The sequence below is a fragment of the Larus michahellis genome, chromosome 13 (genome assembly GCF_964199755.1).
Source record: "Larus michahellis chromosome 13, bLarMic1.1, whole genome shotgun sequence".
NCBI lineage: Eukaryota > Metazoa > Chordata > Aves > Charadriiformes > Laridae > Larus > Larus michahellis.
Window position 1 is genome coordinate 4,222,052 of NC_133908.1, and position 25,264 is coordinate 4,247,315.

A 25,264-nucleotide genomic window follows, 5' to 3' on the forward strand; every position below is an offset into this window, starting at 1 on the left:
CTTCGACCCTGAAGTAGCTCTTCCGCAAAGACCAACCTCTCTTCGAAAAGGATCAACACTAGGAAAAGCTACACCTCAGTAAAAACCCCGGACCTCTTCTCTGTATTTCTCAGGTGGCTCTGAGCAACCTGATGGAGTTGCGGATGTCCCTGCTCATTGCCGGGGAGAGTTGGACCAGATGACCTTTAAAGGTCCCTTCTAACTCAAACTATTCTACGATTTCACACAGAGGACTCACAGCTGAAACAGAAGAGATGTCCCAGTGAGACCAGGGTTGCCAATACAAAACAGCACTCAAAGATGCAAATCAGAAACGAAAAAATAACTCTAGAAACCAAGATATTTTCCTCCTGTCTGCACCAGTCATCATCTTTCTAGGCACAGACAACAGAAAATGTACCAGTGAAGCGTGCCGGTGCAGAGCTGCATTTTGTGGATCAGCTCCTTCCCCATCAGGTACCAGAAGGTTGATCTAGCATCCCTGAGGCAACAGCATCATCTGGGTAATAAATAATAATAAAAATAATAATAAATTTGAAAAGCAACCCTCTGACTGTTTGTTTGGCAGCCCTCCAGCTAGCTAATTTCCTCAGCTGCTCCCATGATAACAATGACACAGACTAATGCAACCTCCGCTCCGCTCAGCTCGTGCTGCAGAACATCCCCGACGGCATTTACCATTCGTATGGAGCTCAATGAGATAGGAGGATCTCTCCACAGGATTCCCGTAATCCTCGAAGTAGATGGCAGGCGGCTCTCTCCACCGCATGGCAGCCGCCGCCTCGGGAAGCGGCCACGCTCGTGTTCGGAGTTGGGGAGAGGGAGACAAGTCCGATCTGAAGTTCCTCCCTCCCTCCCCTCCGAAAGCCGATCCTCAACTTCGCAGCTTCCTCAAGGGAAAGCTACGCACAAAACATTTTCCTCTGCTCTCTGCAGAACTAAATGTTTTCTCCCCTCCCCTCTGAGGAAGGTGGCTCACACTGCAGTTAAATCGTTTCCCTATCGCTGTCTTAGCGGCAGGATGTTTCTAAGTGCAAGCTGTCGGAAGGCTTAGCTGCGGGACAAAGAGCTTTTAAGCACGAGCGTGGCGGTAAAGCAAGGCTTCATGTGCCATGCTCTCTTATTTTGGCATGTACAGAATTTGCTCACCAGCGAACATGAACAACTAATGGGAAAAGAGTCAAAGTGCTGACTAGTCACAGCAAGGAGTCTTCCTCCCCCCCCAGCAAAAAAAAGAGAAAACAGATATTTGTGAAGTTGGCAGTACGAGGAGCATGACAAAGTAAACGAACTGAGCTGTTCGCAGATGGCAAAGCTTCCTTCCACACTTGTGTAACTTATCCCAGACTTTCCCTGGAAAGGGAGCGAGGGAGGGGAGGAAAAAAAAGAAAAGAGAAAAAAAAAAAAAGAAAAAGCAAAACCAGCTGGCTGCTTACACAAGGCATCCGGAACGATACTGCCGGGACTCCAACATTTCCATTCAGTGCAGCAGAGCATGCTCCTGTGTAAATAGTTTCCATATGTCATCATTACAATAAAAAACAAAAACAACCAAAAAAAAAAAACCAAAAAAAAAAAAGAGAGAAAGAGAAGGAGCATAAACTTTCCAGAGCCCAAACCGCTCCCTTTGCAAAACAAATTCCCTGCTTAGGGGAAGGAAAAACTCTGCATTGGTTGAGAGAGCAAACAAACTCCTCTCATTTGGAGGAGCTCACGCGGCCACTGGGCATCTCGAGGGCAGAGCCGAGAGGAGAATAAGGGATAGAAAACATCCACAGGAACCAGGGTTAAATCACCCTTCCCAGCCAGGCTATTTTATGTCAAACTGAAGTCAGTTTGGACTTTCACTGTTTGATCTTTGGTGTCTGCATTTGTATGAATAAAGAATAGTAATTTTTAAAAATTCCAACAAACTAGTAACCTCCTGCAAATTCAAAGAGTTATAAACAAACTCCACAGGGTAGCTCTTACATTTGCCTCAGAGCTCCCCCAGTCTGGCTCTCATTAGCCTGTTTGCCAGATGTTCTGCTTTCTAGATAGCGTACACTTTTTATGGTGTTACACTGGAACAGACTGAGATGCCTCTAATTATCTCCTCGCCCGACTCCAAAGCCACGTGCTTTTACCGGCCTTACCAGGGCTTTCTCCTAAAAGGTTGAGGAAGGTCTTGATGGAGCTGGTAGTTGCCATCCTATCCAGATGATACTATTTTAGCAAGGATAACTGTGATGACAGAACTCCGCAAACCGTGTTGGAGGCAGGGCAAGTGACGTAATTCAGCAAAAATACTCTCAGAGAGTTAAATCTGTTATTCCTCCTGTTTACATATCACATGTGTAGTCAATAATAAGACAGCGATATGTAATTTACTCCTCTAATGAGTTGCATGTGCAATGAATATTCCTCTTGATAGGTGAAAAAAGAAACACCGAGAACATGTGACTTCGGAGACAAGACGCATCTTCATTCACGTTGCCTTACAAGGTTCCGCAAGTGGAAGCACCAATAGAGCAGCAAGAGAGAAAAGTAAGCAAGGCATGAGCTCCCGCAGTCAGGAACGGTCAAGTTGCCCAGGGCGCACGCTCCGGGCAGCTCCAGTAACCGTCTCGGACAACTGGAGACGTGCCAGCTGATAAAACACTCTGCAGTGCACCAGCCACCAGGCCACAGAAGAGGAGGAGGACAGGGAAAGAGAAGGCCAAACTGTCAGTTAACCAGCAGATTCCTTCTTAATTAAATTTAATCTGGTAATAACTTTGTCCGTCCTTTCCTTCTTGCAACCTTGTTTGTAAGAACTGCTGTCTTGCATTTACCCCTACCCTTGTAGTTGTTATTCCTTCTTCGGAAAGAGGCACGAACCCTGTGTTAGGAACACGCTTGCCGGCTCTGTTTTTTCACTGGAGCGGTGTCTTTTTCTACTGGAGCTGGACATGCTTCCAGGAGTGCGGGCAGTCCAAGGCAAATGTGATTTCCTGGAGTCGAGCAAACGCTTTACAAGTTTGCTGCCAGCCTCCACGCAGACGTGCAGCCTGACCTTACCAGCACAAGCGTCTCACTGGCAGGCTCCAGCCCCTTCGCGAGCAGGGAAAAGGGCCCAAGGCAGCCTGTGATTCACTCACCTGCAGTCCCGCGTTCACAGTGACTGCTGCACCCTCTCACCAGAGCCATTTCTTTTCAGGCTTTGCATTCTTCCCTGCCACACCACCTCTGTTTCTTACACCATCCAGCTTGACTGAATTTGTACCTGATTACCCAAACTCGGTCACAGAGCTCAAGCTTTCAGTTTAAAAGAAAAGCAACCAGGCATCCAGCAACACTGAACATGAGCCCATGGACGAAGGTAGATCCCAGCAGGATCAAAGATGCTCTTGGGGTTCCTGGACCTCTTGACCTCACGTACAAGACCTGTCCCAGTGCAGGATCCCCAGCTTGGCTAAAGTTGCCAGCTCCTCCGGCAACTCCGCTCCCTGAGACTGCGGTGAGGATGAACGAGGTCGCAGGAGGAGAACAGCGTTTATCTATCAAAAACAACCAGAAGCACTCCTCTCTCCTGGAAAGCCCTCATTGGCTAAACCACATGGAGCACCCACTACAGAAGACGCAAATCCATGAAAAAACATGGAAAGGAAGTAGAAGCCTACCCTTCCCCAACACAAGCTGCACAGGCACCTTCAGTCCCAAAGCCAAGATTTTAGTCAAGCGTGTTGCAGTTGTACCAGCACCAACAATGGCGTTTTCCCTTCCAAGTGCTTATATGCCATGTAGTTTCACCTCCAGAGGATTTATCTTCTCTCCCCGCTCCAGTGCGGTTGATAAGAAACTGTTCCTTTTCTTTGCAAGTGCTGAGGCATGAACATGCGTGCATTCGTATCTTCAAGGCCAGACTCACCTACCCGGGAGACAAAAAGCTGGAAGCCGCCTGGAAAGCACAGCTGGTTTGGCACTTGGCCACACATCTCAGAGGTGAGAGAAACAGACAGCGAAATCACTGCCTTTAGTGCTTGACTGCCAGTTCAGCGCCGTGCCAACAGGAGCATCGCAGGACTGATCTTTGCAGATCCTAAGCCCCATCCTGTTTTCAGGGGATGTTATGGGAAGGAATTTAACAGCCGTGAGGAAGTCTCAACGATTTACTATCAGTTTGTTGCCTAGGAAAAACAGGGCATCTCCAACAGAGTGCAGAGCCAAGCCCTTCTGTTGCAAGAGAAATCGTATACTTCTGAATATTTCAAGTCAGCGTAACTGAGTCATGCTCTTCCTTAGAGACAGCACAGCAGAAACATATGCAAAGGCCTCAGGGCTCTTTGTCTTACTGTATTCTCACAGCACTCGCTTGCTGTGAAGCTCAACAAATGAAGTCACTGCAGCTTCCTATTTAACACAGAAAAGTTTTTTAAAAAATATGGATGTTGCCACTTCCTGTTAGCAGTACGAGGCGAGTGAAGTCTGCCGTCCTCGCCTTTTTTCGAGAACCCAGTGAGTTCCTACAGCATCAACACGAGCTCTCTTCATGCTATCATCCACCACGCTACAGGGAGCTGAATCCACATGAAGGAGGAGCAGATGTCCCTCAGCATGGTAAGCCACTTTTTATATATTATTGCCTCTTATCAATTGTGCTGCCTATTTTCTTATATTGAAGACAACTTTAGCCCTGCATTGTTTAATTAGAGGACCACTGTATCCTTGCTAACATCTGCACTGCACACATGTAAAAACCCTGATGCACAAGCTAAACACAACGACAGAAGAGCTAGAGCATGGTAGGAGATTGTTTTGTCTCAGCAGAAGCCATGGCTCCAGCTAGCTTTTACCCTGAGCGGGTCAGAGCCAGTATTTAGTTAACCATTTGCTCCGCGGCTCGCTAACCGTCCAAAAATGGGGGACGAGATATCATGATTCACTTGGACATTTACTTCCTGCACCACCCTGCTGGGAACAAAAAGAGACATTTGTAAGGAAGAAGAAGAAAAAAAATAAATAGTAAAAGGCTTCTAAGAAAATAAGGATGAGAATAATCTACCAACGAAGACTGACTGGTTGGAGACCCTCACCTGCACAGTTTACTGCCTCATCTCTTCAGGGCATCTGCTGTCCTTTGATCTCAACCTTCAGTCACTCCGTGACTTGGGTTTTTTTCTTTTGCAATGTTACATGCGATGTTTTGACCAGAAAATGTTTGATTGCTGGACAATTTTCACTCCTGGGTATGTAGCAGCAAGAGGCGGAGGGACAGATCCCTCCCCTTTGTGATGCTGGGATCCACAGTTAGGTTAGCAAGAGGCTTCAGTGGCTGAAGACGAACCGATGGATGCCTTGTCACCCTCAGAGAGGCCACTTCGCCCTGACCCTTTAAAGCCTCCCATGGCTCACCAATACACCAGACCACACAGCTCAAAAGCCACTGCAGCGGTCAGTAGAGAAACGGAGGAGGATCACTCCTCAATTCAGAGCTGCATCCCGCAAGAATAACCTTACCCACCCCACCAGCTCTTGCTCCTCGGCTGCCTCGCCTTCCAGCAGCTCATGCAACCACCGCATGCCTAAGCCCTCTTCCACAAAGCTGCTTTCTGACAGACGTGTGGCTAAATCCTCCTGCATGAGAAAGTCCATGAAATAGCATGAGGAGAGCCGGAACCAGGTGCTCCCGCAATCTGAGACCGCATAACACCCGAGTACCTGCTTCTTCACATAGCTGCGGAGTCAAAACCAAAGCATAAAACTCACATAAAAGGAAAGGTTGTGCTAGGAAAATATAAGAAAGAATCTCGCTGGTGTGTTAAGCCAAATTGCTGCCAGTTTCATATCCTTTATTTATGATCTTAACAAATGAACCTCCATACCACAAAAAGCAGAAGTCAAAGCCACAACAGAAGGATCATCTACAACCTCGCATTACCCATCCTCTTAGCAACTAATAAACTCTATAATCATGTTGGTCTGATCACACCACAGCAACAAAGGCTTTACAGACACAGAGATAAAATAATTCTGTAAGTGGAATTAAACAGCCGAGCCATTGAGGGGCTATATTAAACAACTCATTTTGAATGGAAAAAACAATTGGAAATAAAGTTTTTGCTGAACCCAACCGAAAAAAAAAAAAAAAGGGACAAGCTCTGCCTAGGGCTATAGCTCATAAGAGAGGCCAGACATGAAATACACACACATTTATAATTCATAAATTTTGAGGAAGTAACAGAAAGGGAAAGAGACAATATCAGAATCCCTCAGATATAGCATTTCTTTAACACATCCTGTTACATGAGGGCATTTCCTCTTTTTGTTCCAAAATGGGAAACCAGTGCCTCATGGTTTGAACATGTTAAAGATCTGCTTTAGAGTCTGTAGCAACACAATGTCAGCATTTTAAGAGCACGTTCCTCATTTCAATTCTCCAAAGCAGAGCCTTTGGATTTTCCTGCTGCAGTTTGGAAAGATGTTTGATTAAGCTGCAATCTGGCCTTTTTAACGAAAGCAGCGTGCTGCCAGGTCCGACTGCCAGTTCCAGCCACCAGCAGCTCTCCGGGGAAGTTGCAAAGTTAGCGGTAGGAAGCAGAGGGGAAGCGCTTCCCTTATGTGAGAAACCAGTATTAGTTTGGGCAACAAAACCTCCCGGATGGCTACCCAGCGCTGGAGCAGGACTGGAGCGGAGTAGGCAGCAATAAGGTATATGCCATACTGACCTTTCTGCCCTAAAAAGAGAAGGGTAGCGAGAAAATGAGATAAGTTAAATAACAACAGCGTGGCAAAACTCTAATGTCTTGCCAGGACAGGCTGAGTCCAAGGGAAGTTATTTATAACGGTACAGTAGCGAGAGGTCTGTTAATTGTGTTTTGTGGTGTTAGAACAAGACTCCGCCGCGCCGGTTCTTTTGAAATACAACACTGCCACATCTCCTCTGCCTCGTCTTTGTGTCTCAGCCAGGAAAGAGAAGCTTCAGAGAAAGATGTGTGTAAAGGAATGAGGAAAACCTCAGCCTCTAGTACTGCGTAACTGCTCTCCATTAAGAAAAAAAACGACTTCTGCACATTTGGTGGAAACCACTGGTGGCAGGAACCAAAGAGGTTACATGTAACGGCTGGAGAGGAAGGAAGGAGTTAAACCATTAGTCTGACATCTGCAAACCAGCTGCCAGAGGGCCTTCCCTCAACTGGGCCTTACTTCCAGTCCCACAGTCCTCATGCAGAACCACATCTTCAGAAAATGAACAATTTTGACTTCAAAAGCCTTCCAGCACTGCAGAACCCTCTCCAACTCTTACAAAGTGATTCCAAACATTAACCACACCACCTTATTCCTCCTCTAAATTTCCCCAGCTTCAACCAACAGACACAATTCCACTGTTCCTCGGCTACTGCAGCCCCCTCCCAGGGGCGCTGAATTTACCTTCAAGTCTCCTGGACCTTGGATGAGCTGGAGCAGGGGACGCACGTCGAGCACGCAGCCCTCCCCACCTTTGCAGACGCGCGACCCTACGGTTGGCCATAGCAATACGCACACGGCTTGCCTGCATCCATCTTAGTAAATAGTTCTAATCATTAAGCTCCCCTCCTCACTCTTACTATGCGGCATCTCCTATCTCCTATTGCTTCTTTCTTTTTTTCCCCCCACTTCCAGATCAAAAAGAAATGTTGCAGTTGGCACAGGGACAAAAATCTAACCCCTGTGACAGTCTCTGCTAATAACGTACCTATTCACTAACCAGTCCCAATAACCAGTTGGATTTTGAGACCTGTCCATCAGCCAGTTCACAGAGCCATTAGCGACACGGTGTTGATTTGTATTGTTCATTTCCTCAATCAAAATGCCGCGAGGGTGCCAAAACAAATATCTTCTCAAAACACTGTCAGTCTATCTTGTAACCTCACAAAGGAAGTCAATGCATGACTTCAGGTTCATATGACATTCACTTTCTCATAAATCCACACTGATTGACACGAAAAACTGTCCTTTAAATCGAGATTTTAGAAGAGCTACCGCTGGTTTCCCATTATTTCGCCTGGAAACCTCGTTTGGCTGGCTGGCCTGCCACCTCCCACCTGGTGCAAAATATCTTTCGGGGCTGGAGAGAAAGTCACTATTACAGCAATATTCAGACTACTACAGCTGTAGCCTTAAGGAAGAAGAAAGAGTCCTCTGCTGATCTTTAAATGCCTAGCTTTAGAATCAACTGTTTAATCTCTACTTTATTTACTGTGGGAATGAAAGACTAGATCATACGATGACCAGGGCACCTGGCTTTTCAACAAATACAGAATACATACAGTGTTTCTTGGGCTTCTCAGTAGCGTTACTGACCAGTGTTCAACCTTGAATTCCTAATAGGCTGGTATCACTTAACATATCTTCTTACTTCTCAAGTCCTTTAGAACACCTTTAACTCTGCTGGCCGCATTTCTCTTTGTGATTTTCCTTCACGCCCAGCTTCTGTTTCGTCATTTGCTATGTAGCAGTGCAGCTGCGTTCACGTTAGCCAGCACAGGCATGGCTGTACTGTGACTTTTTGCTGCCTCTCCACCAGCTTTAAAGCTTCCAGTAGCATTCTCGGTTTGTACGCATTTGTGCTCTCTCAAAGTATATGAATAATTTTAATGTTTTGGAGTTTTTTCCCCCCTTGCAACCACTAGAGACAAGGTCCTGCCACCAGCCTTGTATTCGAAAGGAAGGGGCTTTGCCTCGGTCACTTCCCCATTGCCTCTGATGCCAAGATTCTCTTTGGTAAGTTGCTTGTGAGCATTTACTTAATACAGCAGGACCAAAACAGTCATTGCTTGCACCTGCCAGCAGTTCAGAAAAAGCAGAACATTTCATACTACTTGCAGGTAGCGAGGCAGAGCCACAGAGCAACCCAGTCTCAGCAAGCATTCCTCTCTTCAGTCGCATTTCCAGTACCGCTGCTCTGCTCAGCACCCCGGAGAAACGATGATCCTCTCTGCGCCATGAAAAACAAGCAACCGGGCAACAAACAGCAGCATTCTCCTATTTCTGCAGTGACTCACCACTACCAACTAACTAAATAACCACCTGGACGTTACTGGTTGGTGGTGTAGGAGCATTGCATTTCCAAGACGGCTTACACCACGGCTCTTGTGCCTCTCACCAGGCATGGATCCCCTCCAGCCAGGGTGACAGTGCCACGGGAAAAAGGGGACAGACCGTGGAAATATTGTACTAGTGAAAACCTCTGCCCTTAGATTCTTCTTTTGGAGCCCCACGCCCCCAGCCAGCAGCTGGAAAAGCCCAAGCTGTAGAGGATGGCATCCCTTCCTTCCTCCTCCCGCCTGATTATACTGTAAATGACATCGCCAGCTCACCAGCACAATTTGACCCTGGGGAGCTTTCAGTGCTCCCGCTTGCAGGATTGATCACTTAGTCTTAATTCTACAGGCATTTCTTCATTTAGTTAACGAAGAGGAGGAACATATTTGTGCGTTCTAGTGAAATCCTTTACCAGGCTACATTACTTTTGTACAATAAACTTGCCCAAACCCGTTGAGGATAGTGAAAGTGTTCTCAGAAAAACAGTTACAGTTGGAATAAAATACAGATGATCAGATATTCCCAGATGACAATATACCCACACAGACGTGTGCTAGGCAGTCATATAGGAAACACAAGAGAGTAGCTCAGGTGTCCAGCCTCACATAATCAGAGGGTTTAACATGGCTGCACAGAGAGATATATCCTAAATTCTACGATTCTATGAAATTTTATTCCCCCACGTAAGCAGGAAAAGAAAAGCCTTGTGTTCCAAACAGACACCGCCAGATTGTGATTATAAAACCAGCACTGGATACAAGCTTCAAACCCCCACGCTATGATTCAAATCACAGCAGTCTCCTCCTGTCATCCTCAGGATCTGTCATCAGCCACGCAGTGCTGCGGTGGATCAACACAAACGCACCGTTTCTGCCTCCCTCTCTCCCAGACGGAAGGACGGGCAGTACAGGTGCACCAGCCTCCCGCTAAACCGTGCGCTGGAAGCAGACGGATGAAATCCTAAAGCTGCTCCTACGGCTCTCCATAAAGAAAGCAGCCATGTGAAAATCAGGCATCTTCGCAACATGCAAAAGGCAATTACGCTAAAGACACGGGGAGAGCCCTGCAAGGTCCAGATCAAAAGCCAGAGACATTGGAGGCAAGAGAAAGACCCATCAAATTCACCGCACTTTTCCCAGCTTAAGGATCAGAAATGGAGCGTTCTGGCTCATAAATTCTACTTCCAGCAAATTCAAGCTTAAATCCCCTGAAGGCAATAAGGAAAAGGCAATCAACAACTCTAACCACTTCACAGATGCTCCTGTTTAGTTTATACAGCACTTCTTACAGCATTCAAATGGGTAAAATGGGATTTCAACGCAGGGGGGCTGACGGCAGCAGGCAGGATTCCTCGGTGAAGATACCAAGGGCAAAGGAAGTTCTGAGAAGCATCATATTGGTTATGATGAGTGAACTCAGCGTGCTCAGCCTTTGCTCATTTTAATCTGCCAGTAAGCAAGCTTGGCTAAACTGAACATCCTGCATCTACAGTGCCTTAAAAATCCACAGGAATCACAAAAATGAGGGGGAAAACGAACAAACTGATGCGTTCCCTGGGAAGCCATGAAAAAACTAATCGCTATTTGTTTCCAACTGTTGTTCCGCTTCCTGAGCCAAATGTTCCCAAGTCAGCTGCGGTGGCTGAGGAGTGACCGGTTAGAGCTGGAAAGTTGTTGATTTAAAATTGCAGCTTGAACACTTTCAAACTCCTTAATATCTTTTATCATTCCAGGACCACCTGTTTGCAAAGCGGAGCCCTCCAATGCCACGGCACGTGCCCTTACCCCTGCATCTTCCAACTAAAGCAGTCAGCCTGGAGAGAAAACACTTAGCCTAGCCCCCTTCTTCTGCTCCCACACCAAAAGAGATGCAGGCTGTGTACTAGAGAAGAGACACGCGAAAGGGTCGGGCTCCCTCCCTCAAAGCATCAAGGTCATTACTCCTGTCTTCCCAAAAGGAGTGAGAAGAAGCTTCCAGACTCCTTGCCCTGCTCTGCAGCATCCTTCCTAATTTACATTGAGCATGCATGAAAAGATGATACCCATCGCTAGTGCTCCGGGAGATGACAAAGGAGAAAGAACCATTTGACTCCAGGATAATGGAACACTAACCCAAGTCTTCTTTACCTTGTATACGCTTTTACTTGCTCAGATTTGAACAGCATGGGGCATTCAAGACGAAATCACTACGATTTTTTTTTTTTTTTTTTTTTTTTTACTGCGTGAAAGAGTCAACAGTGCAGAGATTCTGTTTGACAAAGCATCCTACTGTGAAACACACAATGTGTGCATTGTGCAAACCGATCTCCTGCAGGGCTAAGAAAACAAGGCAGGCTTAAAAAAAACCATGCAAGATAACTGCAGCCCGCAGTACCTCCTGGTACTTTACTCCGCTCATCATTTTTCTTCTATAGGTACCACATTTACAAAGTCACGTTGAGAATGTCTCGATAGAAATGCTTTTGTGAGTTCTGGACAACACAGTGCTGTTTCTCTTGAATCAAAGGTACCAGCTCTACCCTCTCAGTATGGCAAGTATTTAAGCACAGCCGAGGCGCTCGGTCCTGCCTTAAGACCCAAATTCTCAGGATAAATGAGATTCCAGAGGATGATGCATTTGAAATTTAAGAGCAGAAACACATTTTCCACTATTTCTAACATCATATCAAAAGCTACCCAATATCTCCTAAAAAGCAGCATTTACCTCCTTCCTCTGAGTTTATGGAGCTCATCACCCAGGGAAACGAATTGTACTGAAGGAAAAAAACAATAATCTCCTTACGTTTTGGGTCTTCATTTCCCTTTCCAAGATTTTCACCCCTCGCTCATCTTGGAGGCAGTTTTGCTTCGCTTTGCTTGCTTAAAACATTCATTACAAGTCATCTAGGCCAGGAAAGGATTAGAGAAGCACTGGCAGAAGTTGCAAAGTGCAAGGCTGTTACATCGGAGAAACGAGAATTTCAGCGGCACAAACAACAATCCAGCACTGAGCTACCACTTGTGGTTCAGAAAAAATTCCTCTTATATGAATTTTAAGCAGGTGCATACTAAGAAAAACAAATCATGCACAGCAATGCAAAACAGCACCTCTTCATAACAAAATAATGAAGCCTACCTGTCCATTTCCACAAAAGGTGTAATCTGTGCTTTACAGACGAGACGTGTTAACCACAGTGACATTAACGAACTTACGCCAGGTAGAAGGAGGAGCAGCTTCAACAGGAGAACTACATTGCTCCCGAAAACGAGATCCCAGTCCTGTGCTCTGGCCATGCTTCACCTCTAAACGCGGCAGCGGAAGCACTGCTACTGGAACTAATTAAAGGAAAATTGGTAGAACTAGAAGCCACAACGCGAGAAAATATCCCGCATAGCATCCAAGAAAGCCACCAGATAATCCAAAAGGCTGCTTAAGAGCCTGGCTGTCAGAGATCTCGGGATCTGCCAGGTCCATTGCAAGCGTTTGCTTGTTCCCTCGTCCCCTACTTCTTCACACCAAATAGCTACAGCATTTCATAACTAGAGCCCAGGTCCAAATGAACCATCTCTGAAATCCTTGCTTTCACACAAGGATCAAAACCTACAGATCCTGAGGGATTTATTAAATCTACTGGCTGGCTGACATTTAAAACTCCTGTTTTCCTCCAAAGGTAGCAAAGCCAGAATGCTTTCACAGCAATGAAAGTGGTTCCTCAAGCAGCACAGCTACTAAGAGTTTGTGTGGCTGCAGCATTTCCCCAAAGGTCAGGAATTTATTCTCTGTTCTCTCCCTCAGCCCATCCGAAAACGCACACTTGTTTTACACCTGGAAATCTCTCTAATCCATGGGCGGCACGACGGGACGCGGCAGTAGGAAGAAGGCAAAAGAGATGTTTGGAGAGCAGGGACGCATTGACCACATGAGCTGAAGCTGTGGGATACGCGGACAGATTTACTTTCTCTCACTGCTGATACAAACATGTTCTGGAACCAGATCCAACAGAGAAGAGAACTGTATCCCTTCAGGTTGCATTGGTCACCGAACACATCAAAATCCAGGTGGCTCATATGTCTCAAAAGAACAACATTAACTGCCCCCAATCCTGGGCCACCCCCGAAAACGTATGTCTACCTGTGGGTTAGTAAATGATTTAAAAAAAAGAAAAAAGTTGAGTTTGTTCTATACAACATGCATTAACGCTGTAATTAGACTCTGTGTTGAGAATCACGAGTTTCCATCAGCAAATTACAAAAAGAACAGCTTTGCTGAAGCCTCTTCATACGTTTTATCAAGGAACCGGGCGGACGCGCAGAGGCAAGGCACGGCGAGAGGCCCCACCACACGCTGTTCTACAGGCACAACCAACAGCCGCAGAGGCAGTCACTGCTTTCCTTGGCCAAAGTCACATTCCTCACCAGTTACACCTTGGGCAGCCCCTCCAACTTCACCAACACTGAAATGTCGTTTTCTTCACACGCTTTGGGTCACCTGCGCCTTCATAGCAGTCCCCAGGCACGGGGACACACGCGTCAACAATTCTCCTTCCACCCAGCAGGCCAGGCTGGCTCTAGTTCTCCCGACAATTTACTCTTCAGGCAGCAGAAACCGAGATTGCAAAGGCTCAGCTGAAAGCTCAACATTCAAAGTTATAACTTCTCATTTTCCAACAATCCTTCTAGAAAACATCGCACTTCGCTGTTGCAGTTGCTCCCCCCCACCTCTCCACGTACACAATAATTCATTTTTACCTCAATAGCAGATGCAGTTGCTTTCTTGTAAAAACCCAGAGTTTAAAGATGACTTCTTCCACTTGCCATAATCCTTTGTGTGGGAAAAACAGCCACACAATACCATATTGTTCCCCGTACAACACTTTGAGCTGTACTTTCTGCTCTGAACACACTGAAACTCCACTTGAGGCTACAGCAATTTCCATGCAGGAGGCAAAGGAGAATCTTGTATCTGATCTAATACAGGATAAATCAATGCGTACTCATTTATTGCTTATAGTTCCCATCAGCTCAAGGAGAGACACTGTCCTAGAGTTTCAAGGCTATCCACACTGCCTTTGTATACGGAAAACATACCTCACGCTTGGAGATATTTTGAGAACCCCATTCGAATGCTTCCCAGGAGTTTGGGTGAGGGATGGGAAATCACTAAACCCCAGCTGGTTCTCAGTGTTTTCAGTACGTGATTATGGGAAAGGTCAGGCATGGATTGCATCCCCACGCTCACCTTCTACAGAATTTCAGTTAATATTAGTCATGCACCTCAGATAGGTGCTGGGAAGCTTAATTAGAGTGTGTACAGCACTCAGAGATTCTCAGATAAGATGTACGAGGGAAGGGCAGCATCATATTAATTAGCATGGATTGAAGTGATGAAAGCGCTTCTCTCTGTCTCCTTCAGCTGTCGGAGCTTGAAAGAAAAATTACCCAGCACCACAATCCTTCATGTTGTAGTTGGAAAACCATCGGCACCACAGGGACCACATTTTGCTGGATGCGGCCTGCATTCCCCATCAACTTTGCAGGATTCTGACCTTTCACTGTGGCTGTAAACGGGAGCTCCCTGTAAGACACATATCCCAGCACAAGCCAAGGAAGGCAGAGTTTTAATATTCCTCCCCATGCAAGTATTTCCTCCCATTAAGTGCTTAAGAGCTGTATGATTAGGGAGATTAATTTTTGCAGCTGGACATTTTCTTTAAGAATGTAATTTTCCACACAGTTTTCTCATTTAGCTTTCTTTTATTCTAACTCCACGGCATTCACTTACCCAGAAGAGGACTCTTCTGCAAGGTTCGGGAAGGAATACGCCCTTGCACTTTTGTCCTTTCTCTTTACATCTGCAACAGGCTTGCTTTCAGAAAACCCTGTTACTACTTATTTCAACCCAGTAACTCGTCTGCATTTCCAGACAATCAACACCAAGAGTCCAAAACTACAAATTCATTTATCCAAGGACCTGACTGTAACAAAGCTACATCATGGATCAAGTGTTTTGTTTGTTTGTTTTTTAAAAAACACAAGAAGTTCCTTGAAAAACATGAGAGTTGATCCACTGGAATCACACAGATACACAGCCCTTAGCAAGACGGTTGTGACAGGCTGGAATATGGATTAAAATTTAGAGAGGCTCATTGACATAGCAACACAGAACTAGAGTGCAACTTAATTATCATCAACCTCTGACGCATGATTTAGCGTAAGGGCGGCTACACCCACGGTGTCTTTCCCTCGGCGTCACCTGGGAAGAGGATGATGGGTCCTTCACTGCAAACAGTCCCAGCTGCTATCTGGGGACACGTTTAAACAAAAGCTTTGTGTTTAACCTGCCACCGAATCCCTAAGAGCCCACAGTCAGGCACAGTAACACGTGAGCTACTCCTCCCAATTCTGGCTGAATATTCTATTACAAGAGTTTAGGCATAAGGAAGACAAAACCAGAAGGAAACAGCCTCCTGACCTTCTCTGTCCCCATGCCCTCCTCCTCATGACCCTGGCAGGCTCTCCCCCTCTCCTGAAGAGGGCTTCTCACATACTCTTTTTCCCTGAAAAATACAAGCCTCTGAATAAAAACGTGTGTTTTTTATACAGTTCTTTTAATGTCATTTCAATCCTCAGCAGAGAAGTGGAGGCAGAGCGGAGGGGAAACATTTGAATTCCTCACAGCCTCCACGAGACACAACTTTTCTGCATTTCACACTAGATTTTCTTCGCAGGCAAAGAGGAAAGCTGGACTACATGTTCTGTTTTTTAAACAAGCTTACTTTTGCAAGTGATGGCGTTAGTCTGCTCACTCCCTAATTTAAGCTTCCCGCTTCTCAGAGATAAACGTGCCTTTCAAGTTGTTTATGCCAGCCTTCCTCTTCTAATCTTTCATCCCACTCTCGCAGTATTCACTGACTTCAGAAGGCTCCGTGTCATTCAGTATCACTTGCATGGAATAAGCTTTATATTTTTCCAGCAAATTCAACTTTAGCAGTGATTAAAACATATAGCAAAATAACGGCTCTTCAATTCCAAGAGACACTTCATGCAAAGAATTCCAGGAAATGAATTCTCAAAAACCACACAGCGATCTTTTAAGAAGCACAAAATTGGTCCCTAAACAATTTCGCTGTATTTCAAGGGAAGCAGATTGTGGAATATTTTTATTTATTAATAACGTTCATTCTCATGCTTGCGCTTTAACACAGTTGTGTTGGCTTTAACCAAATGATAAACCCCATACAACTTCTTCTTTAAAGGGATAGGAGACGGGTAGGAGAAAAAGATGAGAGAAGAGTGATTAAAATTAGTCACAAGAAAGCCTATAAATACACCACTGGACAGAGGAAGCATTCTCTCTTCCATTTAACTTAAAAATAGCTAAACTGTAAAAGACAAACAGATGCAATAGAGCAGTTATGACAGAGAAGCAAGGCAGCAGAGCTTAGGAAAAGTCAACTGGGCAATTTTTGACAGGGATGTGTGTTGCAGGGGTGGGAGGGGAGGAGGAGGAAGGAAGAGGAATCTTGATTGTCAGAAACTAGCTACTGGCTCAGGAAGAAAATCAAGGGAACCCATATGATTGCAAGAGAGAAATCAAATCACAGGGTCACAGAGGCAGTATGGAATAGAGGTATAATGTAGGAAAAAGGGATGCCAGGCCAAGAAGCAATTTATTTGTTATAAATGTTAACCTTGTGGCAGGAAGGGCTTGAATAGGATCACGAGACCTGTGCGTACACCTGCAATGTCAATTGGAAGTCAAAGGGATGTCCTGAACAAAACTGCTCGCACACATTCAGTGAGGTATAACGTAAAACAGAAACTCACTGAACATGCTCAAACACACCTGCTGTTCCCGTCTCACCTAGTGCAGGGCGATGGCTTTAACAAAGATATAGCAAGGAGAAAACAATGCTTTTAAGAGATGGTGGGTTTTGTTTCCCCCTCATAGGCTGGCTCTGTCCCACTGAACACCTGGTGCTAACAGGAGTATGAACATACTGCCTAAAAGTACTCCAGGTTCCTTGATGAGAATACAATAAAGACGTTAGAGGGATTTATCAACATGTATCGCTTTCCTTATTGCAAAAATCAGCATGTAAACTAGAAATAGGCAAAACAAGGGTTGCAAAGGACTGATACTTTAAGGCGCTAGGAAAATACTACATGACATAATTGCAGCTGCTGCACCTGACAGCTCAGGCCAGTGGTACGGCACGGTGGGTCAGTGCCAAGAAAAGGAGACGCTTTGGGCCAGTGTGCAGGAAAGGAGAGTTGAGCTTAAGGACAGCGAGGTCACAGGTTATTACTTGGAAACCACAAAAAAATGCACGTTAGAAACAGCATCGCTAGGAGCCATCCAGCGTCCTCTGCCCTCTCAGTGTAACACGGGTGCTGCGAGTAAACAAGCAACACAATAAGCAACTTCCTGATCTGATTTTCTCAGGCAGCCACCGGGACGCTGGATGACAGCTCTGAAAGTTTCAAGTCCTGGCAAGCGCAAGAAAGAGCAGCGACCGCAAAGAGAAAAACAAGCAAGGCCACCACAGCAGACAGGAAACAACGAGAAAGTAATCTTACTTTCGTTAGGCAGCTCCTCCTGATCCAGGTCATCTAAAGGGGCTGAGGCACTGCTTCCACCATCGTCCAGGGTGAGGATGAGGGGAACGTCATCATCCATGCTCACAGCCATCCTGTCTCTTCAGAGGCTCCTACTCCAAGAACTTTAAATAACGCTTTTCTCAGTTCCACTTGTAAAACGCTTATGTCAAAAACTCCCCCTAGAAAGTCTTCCATCAGGGGTGTCTTCTAGACATGAGAATATAAAGGTATGTGTACCCATCTCTAGACACCACAGTTCAAAAAAGGATCTAGTTGTTTGCTTTTGAAAAGCAGCGCGGGATGCTAGACTCAATGGCAGTAATTATGCAAAAGCTAAATTCGAATAGTCAGGGCTGGGCTGCCCATTCCCGTCAGCGCACGGCTCGCAGTACAGCATGGAAGCAAAAGTGCGTGCTCCTTGACAAACTCCTGACCACTCCGCACAACAAGCAGCAGGCGTGACGCATCCGGAGCCAGCATGATGCTAAGTGTCACCGTCACACATGGCTCTTTCCCCTGCCATGCCGAAATGCCTCGATTGCAGGTGGGGAGGGGAAAGAGGGAGGAAAGGAAGCCAGTTTGAGTCTGCACACATGAAGTTCCCGTTGGCTTTTTTGACTGGCTGATGTCACTGTCACAAAGTCATGGGATTTCTTTAAGATGTGGAGGAAAAGACAAACCACACAGGCCCGGGACAACGTTACAGGGACGCTCCGCAACCAATGCCGCCACGCAGCTCTTACTCTCCCGGTCTCCTTCCTCGCAGGCCGTGGCGGGGGGAAAGGAGAAGTCACGGCGGAGGCCGCATCTCCCACAGCAACAGGCCGACCCCCCCGCTGGCTGCGCCGGGGCTCGCCGAGGGCTGCACCGAGGGCCGCACCGAGGGCCGCACCGAGGGCCGGGACGGGAGCCTTCGCCGCCGGGCGGCAGGCAGAGCGGCCGGGACGGGGCTCCTCCCGCGGCCTAGGAGAGAGGGACACCGAGACGGGGCTGTCACCGCGTTGCGGAGGCCGCGGCCCCTCCCCGGGCTCCCGCCGCAAACCGGCCCCGCCGCCCCCAACTCCCCCCCTGGGGCTTCTGCGGAACCCTCGGTCCGCCCGCCCCCCGCCAGTCCCTCAGCCCTGTGGCCCCCAGGGACCCGCCCCCCCGGGCTCCCGGACACGGCCCGGCCCCGCCGAACCGGCGCCCGCCGCCGCTGCTGCTGCCGCTGCGACACCCCTCCTCAGCGCCCGGCGCGCGCGGCCCGGTCCCGTCCCGCCCTCGCCACCTCTCATTGGCCGCGGCGGCACCGGCCTCTCCCGGAGAGGCCGAGCCGCCCGCCCGCCCGCCAATCCGCGCTCCCTCCTCGCTCCGCCCCGCCCACCGCCGGCCCGGATTATTCCCGCCTCCTCCCTCCCGTCCCACCATTGGGTAGTGGCGCTGCCTCTCCAGGAAAGCGGGGACGCTGATTGGCCCGAGGTGGCAGTGGGCTAACAACATCACACCTCCCCCACGGGAAGCAAGGGGCGGGCTCTCGGGGAGAGGAGCGCGGGCTGCCATTGGCTGTGCTGAGGCCCCGCCCTTGGGGTCAGAGGTGAGCGGAGCGGTCACCTAGCAACGGCGGGACGCGGGTGGAGGGCGGCAGCGCCGAGGCCTGGCCCGAGGGGAGACCCCGGCCCGGGACAGCCCCGGCCTCCCCAAGGTGAAGCTGTGTCTGTTCCCAGGCCCCACCATGCTCCAGTCAAGCGTCAGCAGCTGCAGGGAAGAGTTGGGCCCTGAAAAAGGGCAGCCCAGCCCAGCCGGTGCCATGAAGGGCCAGAGGCCTCATTGGTGAAACACAGCGCTCCCCAGACCCCAGGATTACATCCCTCTCTGATGAGGTGAGGATTCGCAAGCTGGAAGCGAGCGGCCCAGTGCGTAATGAATAAATCTGTTCCAGGCTGAGCATTTCTCTCGCAGGCAACCCAGTGTGCCAGGTCCCCAGGACAGTCCCTCCAAGCCCAATCCAGCCACCAGGCTCTGCCCACTGGCTCCAATTGATTTTGCCACCAGCAGGACTCCTGGCAGTGTTACAAATAGGTAGGTAAGGCCTCCGTCCAGCTGGAGCATCCCCCTTGCTACCGGAGCAGAGGTGTCCAGCCTCACATTACCAACATCTTTGCAAAAGAGCCTTTCTTCTGCCCACTTGATGCCCCCGTGTTCCCTCTCCTTCTCAGTGGTATTTCTTTCTTTGAGTCATCCTTCAGGGCTGGATTTACTGGAACAATATGATGAGAGATCTCAAAAACAGCTCGCAAGAGCTGGCCAAAACACTTAAAAGACCTGCATCCTGCAGACCAAGCAGGACACGGTGAAACAGCAGAAATGGGAACTCCCAAATGAGCGTGCCGAGCTACAGCAGGACACTCTGCACCTAAGGACACAACTCAATACACTTGTGTTGGAGCACTGAAAATCAGCGCTGGCTCTCAGAAAGGTACTGCAGGAGGAGATTAAACCTGCTGTAGTGCTGTCAGGTCTGGCTGCTGCCTGCTTTAGGTAATTACCTGGCTCCTGCCAGGAAGCATATGCTGTTTTTCGGAGTGTACCTGCTCCATCACAATGCTCCACTGATTTCAGTGGAAAGCAGCCCTGTGGCAACACAACTACAACCACCAAGCGAGTAGCTTACTCACAGGACTGCCTTTTCTCCCCATCCATTGACTCAGCTCTGAAACCTCCTCTGCAAAGCGCTGGGCCAGTTTGGAGAGGCTGCACACTAGCCAAAACGCAGAGCAATGAGGCAGATCGGGCGAGGCATGTGTTGAGAAGCAAGAAAGCTGGTGTGGGCTAAGCAGAGCAAACATAATACTGCCCGCACATAAAAAACATCTTTTATAGTTGTTTGTAGCACCTAGGGCTGGGCATAGCTGATTTTGGAAGCTAAGCAGTTCCCAGATTGGCTGATACTTTGCTGAGAGACACAAGACAAGGATCAGGGTTCAGGCAAAAATAAAGAGAGCGTGATTTATCGCAGTGCAGAGCAGATAGAAAAATAAGAAATAAGAGCAGCAACAGGCAGGAGTCCCAGCTGTGATTCAGGCCTCTTTATCAACAACTCTCAGGCATTAATGACACTGGACAGGGTGAATCTGGAGCTAGGAAACAACCGAACATTTTCCCCATCTCATCTTATTCAGACCTGGTGTTTGCTCCACACAAGCACCAGCCTCCCACAGACAGGGCAGCCCACAGCAGTAACGGAGCATCCTTTGTTCTCCTGCTGGACTGCACAGCTGTGGTAGAACAAGAGAACAAGGCAGTAGTAAAGTGTCAAATGTGAATGAGAACCACAGTACAAAATCCAAGCAACCCATTTATACCCATTTTTATTGGCACCAATATTGTCCTTGTGGTGTAAATAGCGAGGAAGTGCCAGTTCTGACCTCCTGGCGGCATAGAAGCCCTTGGTGACAACCTGGGACAGTGTGGGGCAGGCAAGCGTGTGGCTGATGCGAAGGGGTCTAGTTTCCCCCGTTGATTCCTTGAAGCCTGAACACAGCAGTGGGGTAAACTGGCTACCCTTGGCCATACAAGCCACTGTCAACTTGTTTTTCAGATAAAATCTCTCTTCGTTTTAAGAGGCTTCATCTTTCAAGCACTCCAGCTCTCAAAAACTGCACTTTGTGTCCTGCTTCCGCGTTCAGCAGTTCTCTGCTGCTTCAATTTTGGGCCAGTTACCCCAGTTTGCTGATGACTCACCCCACTGGATCTGACTCATCCACCTGCTGCTGGGGAACAGGGCTCTAGCTTTTCTGTCAATCCTTAACCCTCTTGTCTCCATCTAGTGTCCAAATCACACTTCAGTTTCTCTCCCAGCCCACTGAGAGACCTTAACAGCTTGCATGTCACTGTGCCAACACCCAAATTAAGCTGAACAGGCTCAGATTCACGTCAGACCCCAACACCTCCTCTGAGGAGGCCCTAATTGCTTTCATGTCCCTACAGTTTTTACTCAGAAGTAAAAAGGAGAAGAGCTGCTGGACTGCCGCAATGCAAAGTGCAGGGAGGAGCCTGAAAGCTTGGTGCTAATCAAGAAAAAAATGCTGCCAGTGCCACAAAAACTACTGGTCCTCAGCCTTCTGCAGGCAGACACGGCCTGTCCCGCGCTCCCAACAGCTCACAGCGTATTACCCGGGTCACAGCACCACTGATGTAACCCACTCCTCAGCAAAGCTCTCGGCTCAGCCCCAGCCAAACCACAGAGATGTGGCCTTTTCTTCAGTGCTGTGACAAAGCAGGCTGAGACCCGCATGTGCCTTAGTCAGAGCCCCCAGAGGACAGAGGCTGGCTGCAATGCAGGGAAGCTTTTGCAGGGGCGGGGGGGAGCAGTTCAAAGGAGCATGAAGGTATTCGGACCTGGCACCTCTTGAAAAGTCCCATTCGGTTGTGGACCCTTTGGGAAGGCTCAGCTCAGCAGCCAGGAGCAATTCTACCCACATCTGGGATAGGTAAAAGGATCCCTCCATAGGGGATGGGCAGGGAAAACCTGCTGAAGGCCCTCAAGCTTGCAGTAACTGGTGTGTGCTGTCTTGCCAGGCTGAGGGAGCGGCACTTCACGCTGTCTGCACCAAGGAAAAGGCTCAGTTCCAAAGGAGAAACACACTGTCCTTACCTACTGTTCCTGGACTGAGGAGGAGCGCTGAACGCAGCAGGAGAATGAGCGGGACGTGAGGGAGATGGCCATGACCTGTGCTGCCACCTGCATCCAGAAAAGCTGCTTGTTCCAGACACTCCTCACGTCAAAGGCGAATAAAGAGGGCCTTTGGCAAGGCCAAAAAATAAGTACAAAATCCATCCTCTGTCCTCCATTCTTTCCTCCCAGCATGGCTGCTTGCTCACCTGGGCTCAAGTCCCCCAAATTACAAACATTAACTGATAGCACTTGTATTAAAGCCTGAGTCTGCCAGGGCTGGCTGTCACAGAGAGAGGCCATCAGAGCAGTGGCATAACAACATACCACCATTTTTGATCCAGTTCTGTTACCTTTCAAAAACAAGAATAACCTTTCTTGCCAATGGGACTGGACCGGGAGCGTCCCTCCTGGCTGGCCTTCCCAGCTTCCGTGTCATTCACGTGCCGGAGCAGGTCAATGCATAATCCTGCTGCTGCTCAAGGTGGCAATAAAATCATTTCTGGGGGCAGAACGATGCCCTTAACCTCACTCAGTTTGTCCTTGGGTGAATTTGAGAGAATGTTTCCCTTTGTGTGGGAGGGAGTGACCAAACTCCCAGTGACCCCCCTGCGTTCCCTGACCTCAGCGGCTCATCACTGCAGCCTTCCTTCCCAGGGGAGCAGTGACACTGGCTGCAAAACCCGAGTCACCCGGCTTACGTCCTTTATCTGCCTCCCTACTTGTATTCCTAAAGACCAAGTCGCTCTTTCTCACCTCAGGAATGGAAATCGAGGAGCAGCTGCTTTGCTCGGACAGTCTTTGTGGCACAGCAGCATCCTGCGGACCAAACACGAGGCCCCAGCAGATTTGCCTTGGATCATTTATTTGGTGACAAGAATGGAGTTGCTGTGAGAGCACCTCACAACCCTCAGTACAAACCACAGGATTCTGTGTCCACTCAGCGTGTCCTCATCACCAGAAGCTGCTGGACGCAGCAGGACGCAGGGCGATGCCATTCCTCACCTCTCTGCTCGTCCTCTCCCTTCTCCTTCCTTGCCAAAGGAGACCATTAAAGCGTTGATAAACGGAGCAAGGCCGCCAGAGAGCCACCAAGATGGTCAGGGTTGAGGGAATGGGGCTCGTTCAGCCTGGAGAAGGGAAGGTTTCGGGGGTCTCAGAGCAGCCTCCCGGTACCTGTGAAGAGGAGGTGACAGTGAGGACCGAACCAAGCTTTGTGCAGAGCAGAATGAGAGAACAGACACAAATTGAAACAAGAAAGGCTCTGACTGGACAGAAAAGGAAACTTTTCAGCCCAAGGACAGTCAAGCAGCAGGAAGGGGTGTCAGAGAGTTTGTGCAACCGACTGGAAAAAGCCCTGAGCAGCCCATAGCTCACCTGCCTCCACCAGGAGGTTGGGCTAGAGACCTCCTGCAGACCCATCGAGCCCAAGCGATCCTGTGATTGTACACGGCAGGCAGGACAACGCAGGACTCCTCCCTCCCCAGAAGTGGTCAGCAGAGGTTCCCTCAAACCTTAACTACCATGGCCAGCCACACCTGGGACCTCCACCCTGGTGGCACCCTCTGGTCCCTGGTCTGGGAGCTCCACCTGAGCTCAGGCCCTGCCCGTGCCCCCCCAGGCTACGCTGTAGGTGTACCTGTGCCTGGTCCTTCTCCTGGACGGGCCCCGGACCAACGCTGTAGGCAGCCCTGCCTCCTCCTGTTCCGACTTTCTGGCTGGACTTCCCGGATAGAAGGACCCTGATTCATCACCACACCTCATCTCATGACCACCAGACAGTCAATGGAAGCTGCTGTTACCACCAAGGCTGTCCCGCTACAGTGCTGTGGTCACCCTTGGTTCCCGGCTTGTTCCCGCTTGTGGGACGTCCCCATCCTTCGTTTGCAGCCATGGGAGGTCCCAGGGTCCTCTCAGACTCACTCTCCAGGAGGTCAGGTCCCACCTCGGGGAGGCTGAGGCTGTATTTGCGTCCAGAGGGACATCTCATTTCATTTCCAGGGAGGCCTGGGCTTGCAGCCCCCCACTGCTGTGGAGCTTCTGGACAGAGGAGGTCCGGACACGCTTTTTGACCGACCCCTCATCAGAGGGCCTCGAGGGGTCACAGGGGCTGTCAGAGGGCTCTGGTGTTCACATCTTTCTGTCCTGGTGGTCTCCGAAGCCAGGCGGAGCCCGCCGGAGGGGGTGTTCAGCCGGCTCAGAGACTGGGAACGTCCTCTGCTGGGAGCACCCCGGCCTTCGGGGCAAGAACCGCACTCGGGACGCTGCCAGGGGCAGGGCTGTCCCTTACGGCCCCCCTCAAAGGCTGCTGATGCCGGAGACACGGGGGCTGGTGGCCGGAGGGCTCTCAGGGGTGTCTCCCTGGGGCGAGGGGACAGGCCGGGCTGGGTTCGGGGGGCGGGCGGGGGGCTCCAGAGCAGCGCATGGAGCTTGGCCACATCCTCCTTCCTCATCCACGGAGCTGCCCAGGCCGGGCCCCGCGGCTTGGCACCGAAAAGGGACTCGTCGCAGAAGGACGGCGTGTGGCTTCCCAACCTTGGCGGGGGGAGAAAGCGAGGAGAAAGGCGGGGGTTTGTCACACCGGGACCCCCCGCTGCCTGGCGGGGGGACAAACCCAGCCGGCGCCGCGGAGCGGGGCTCAGCTTCACCCCCCACCCTCCCGGGGCCAGCCCAGCCCGGGCGGGGAGCACGGCGGGCCGCCCTCCCCGAGCTCGCAGGGGACGCCGCTCACCTGCACTTGCTCCTCGGCCGGCGGCCGCTGTCACCGGGGACCGGCCCCGCCGCCCAGGGAGGCGCGAAGCCGGGCGGCGCCGGGCGGGCCCCGGCGGGGCTGCCGAAGAGCGACTCGTCCACGAAGGAGGCCCGCGCCCGGCGGGGACCCCGACCCCGTCCCCTCCGGGGCGGGCGGGAAGCGGAGCCGCCGCCCGGGACCGGGCCCGCCGTCTGCATGGCCGCGGGGCGGGGCCAGAGGGAGGCCACGCCCCTTCCGGGC

General features: G+C 49.6%; 2 protein-coding genes across 4 annotated transcripts in view; both read right to left on the reverse strand.

Moving 5' to 3' along the window:
* TPCN1 (two pore segment channel 1) overlaps positions 1-18,861 on the reverse strand; it is a 48,879-nt gene extending 30,018 nt beyond the window's left edge. The window contains exons 1-2 of one of the 2 annotated variants that reach the window (XM_074606270.1): positions 18,802-18,861; positions 17,601-18,584 (exon numbers count right to left, since the gene is read on the reverse strand). In XM_074606270.1, the coding sequence (XP_074462371.1) occupies positions 17,601-17,712 (112 nt within the window). In that variant the 5' untranslated portion in view covers positions 17,713-18,584; positions 18,802-18,861. Of the gene's footprint in view, positions 1-1,436; positions 1,721-17,600; positions 18,585-18,801 lie in introns of those variants that run through there. The other variant, XM_074606269.1, reaches the window with a different exon arrangement.
* A 1,804-nt stretch (positions 18,862-20,665) lies between these two features.
* Positions 20,666-25,262, reverse strand: RITA1 (RBPJ interacting and tubulin associated 1). 2 transcript variants are annotated; one of them, XM_074606204.1, is made up of 4 exons: positions 25,004-25,262; positions 23,912-24,807; positions 22,255-23,448; positions 20,666-20,875 (listed from the first exon to the last, which is right to left on the reverse strand). In XM_074606204.1, the coding sequence occupies exons 1-2, from the start codon at positions 25,219-25,221 to the stop codon at positions 24,264-24,266; spliced, it is 762 nt and encodes a 253-aa protein (XP_074462305.1). In that variant the 5' UTR covers positions 25,222-25,262; the 3' UTR covers positions 20,666-20,875; positions 22,255-23,448; positions 23,912-24,263. The 2 variants fall into 2 exon arrangements, with proteins under 2 accessions (XP_074462305.1, XP_074462304.1); XM_074606203.1 differs by lacking the exon at positions 20,666-20,875 and having other exon boundaries at positions 20,952-23,448.
* Between the last annotated feature and the right edge of the window lie 2 nt (positions 25,263-25,264).

Excerpts from the sequence above, each read along its gene's own strand:
- RITA1 (XM_074606204.1), bottom strand. The coding sequence starts at position 25,221 with ATGCAGACGGCGGGCCCGGTCCCGGGCGGCGGCTCCGCTTCCCGCCCG. Across the intron at positions 24,808-25,003 it reads CGGCCGAGGAGCAAGTGCAG|GTTGGGAAGCCACACGCCGT; the intron begins GTGAGCGGCGTC and ends CCCCCCGCCAAG.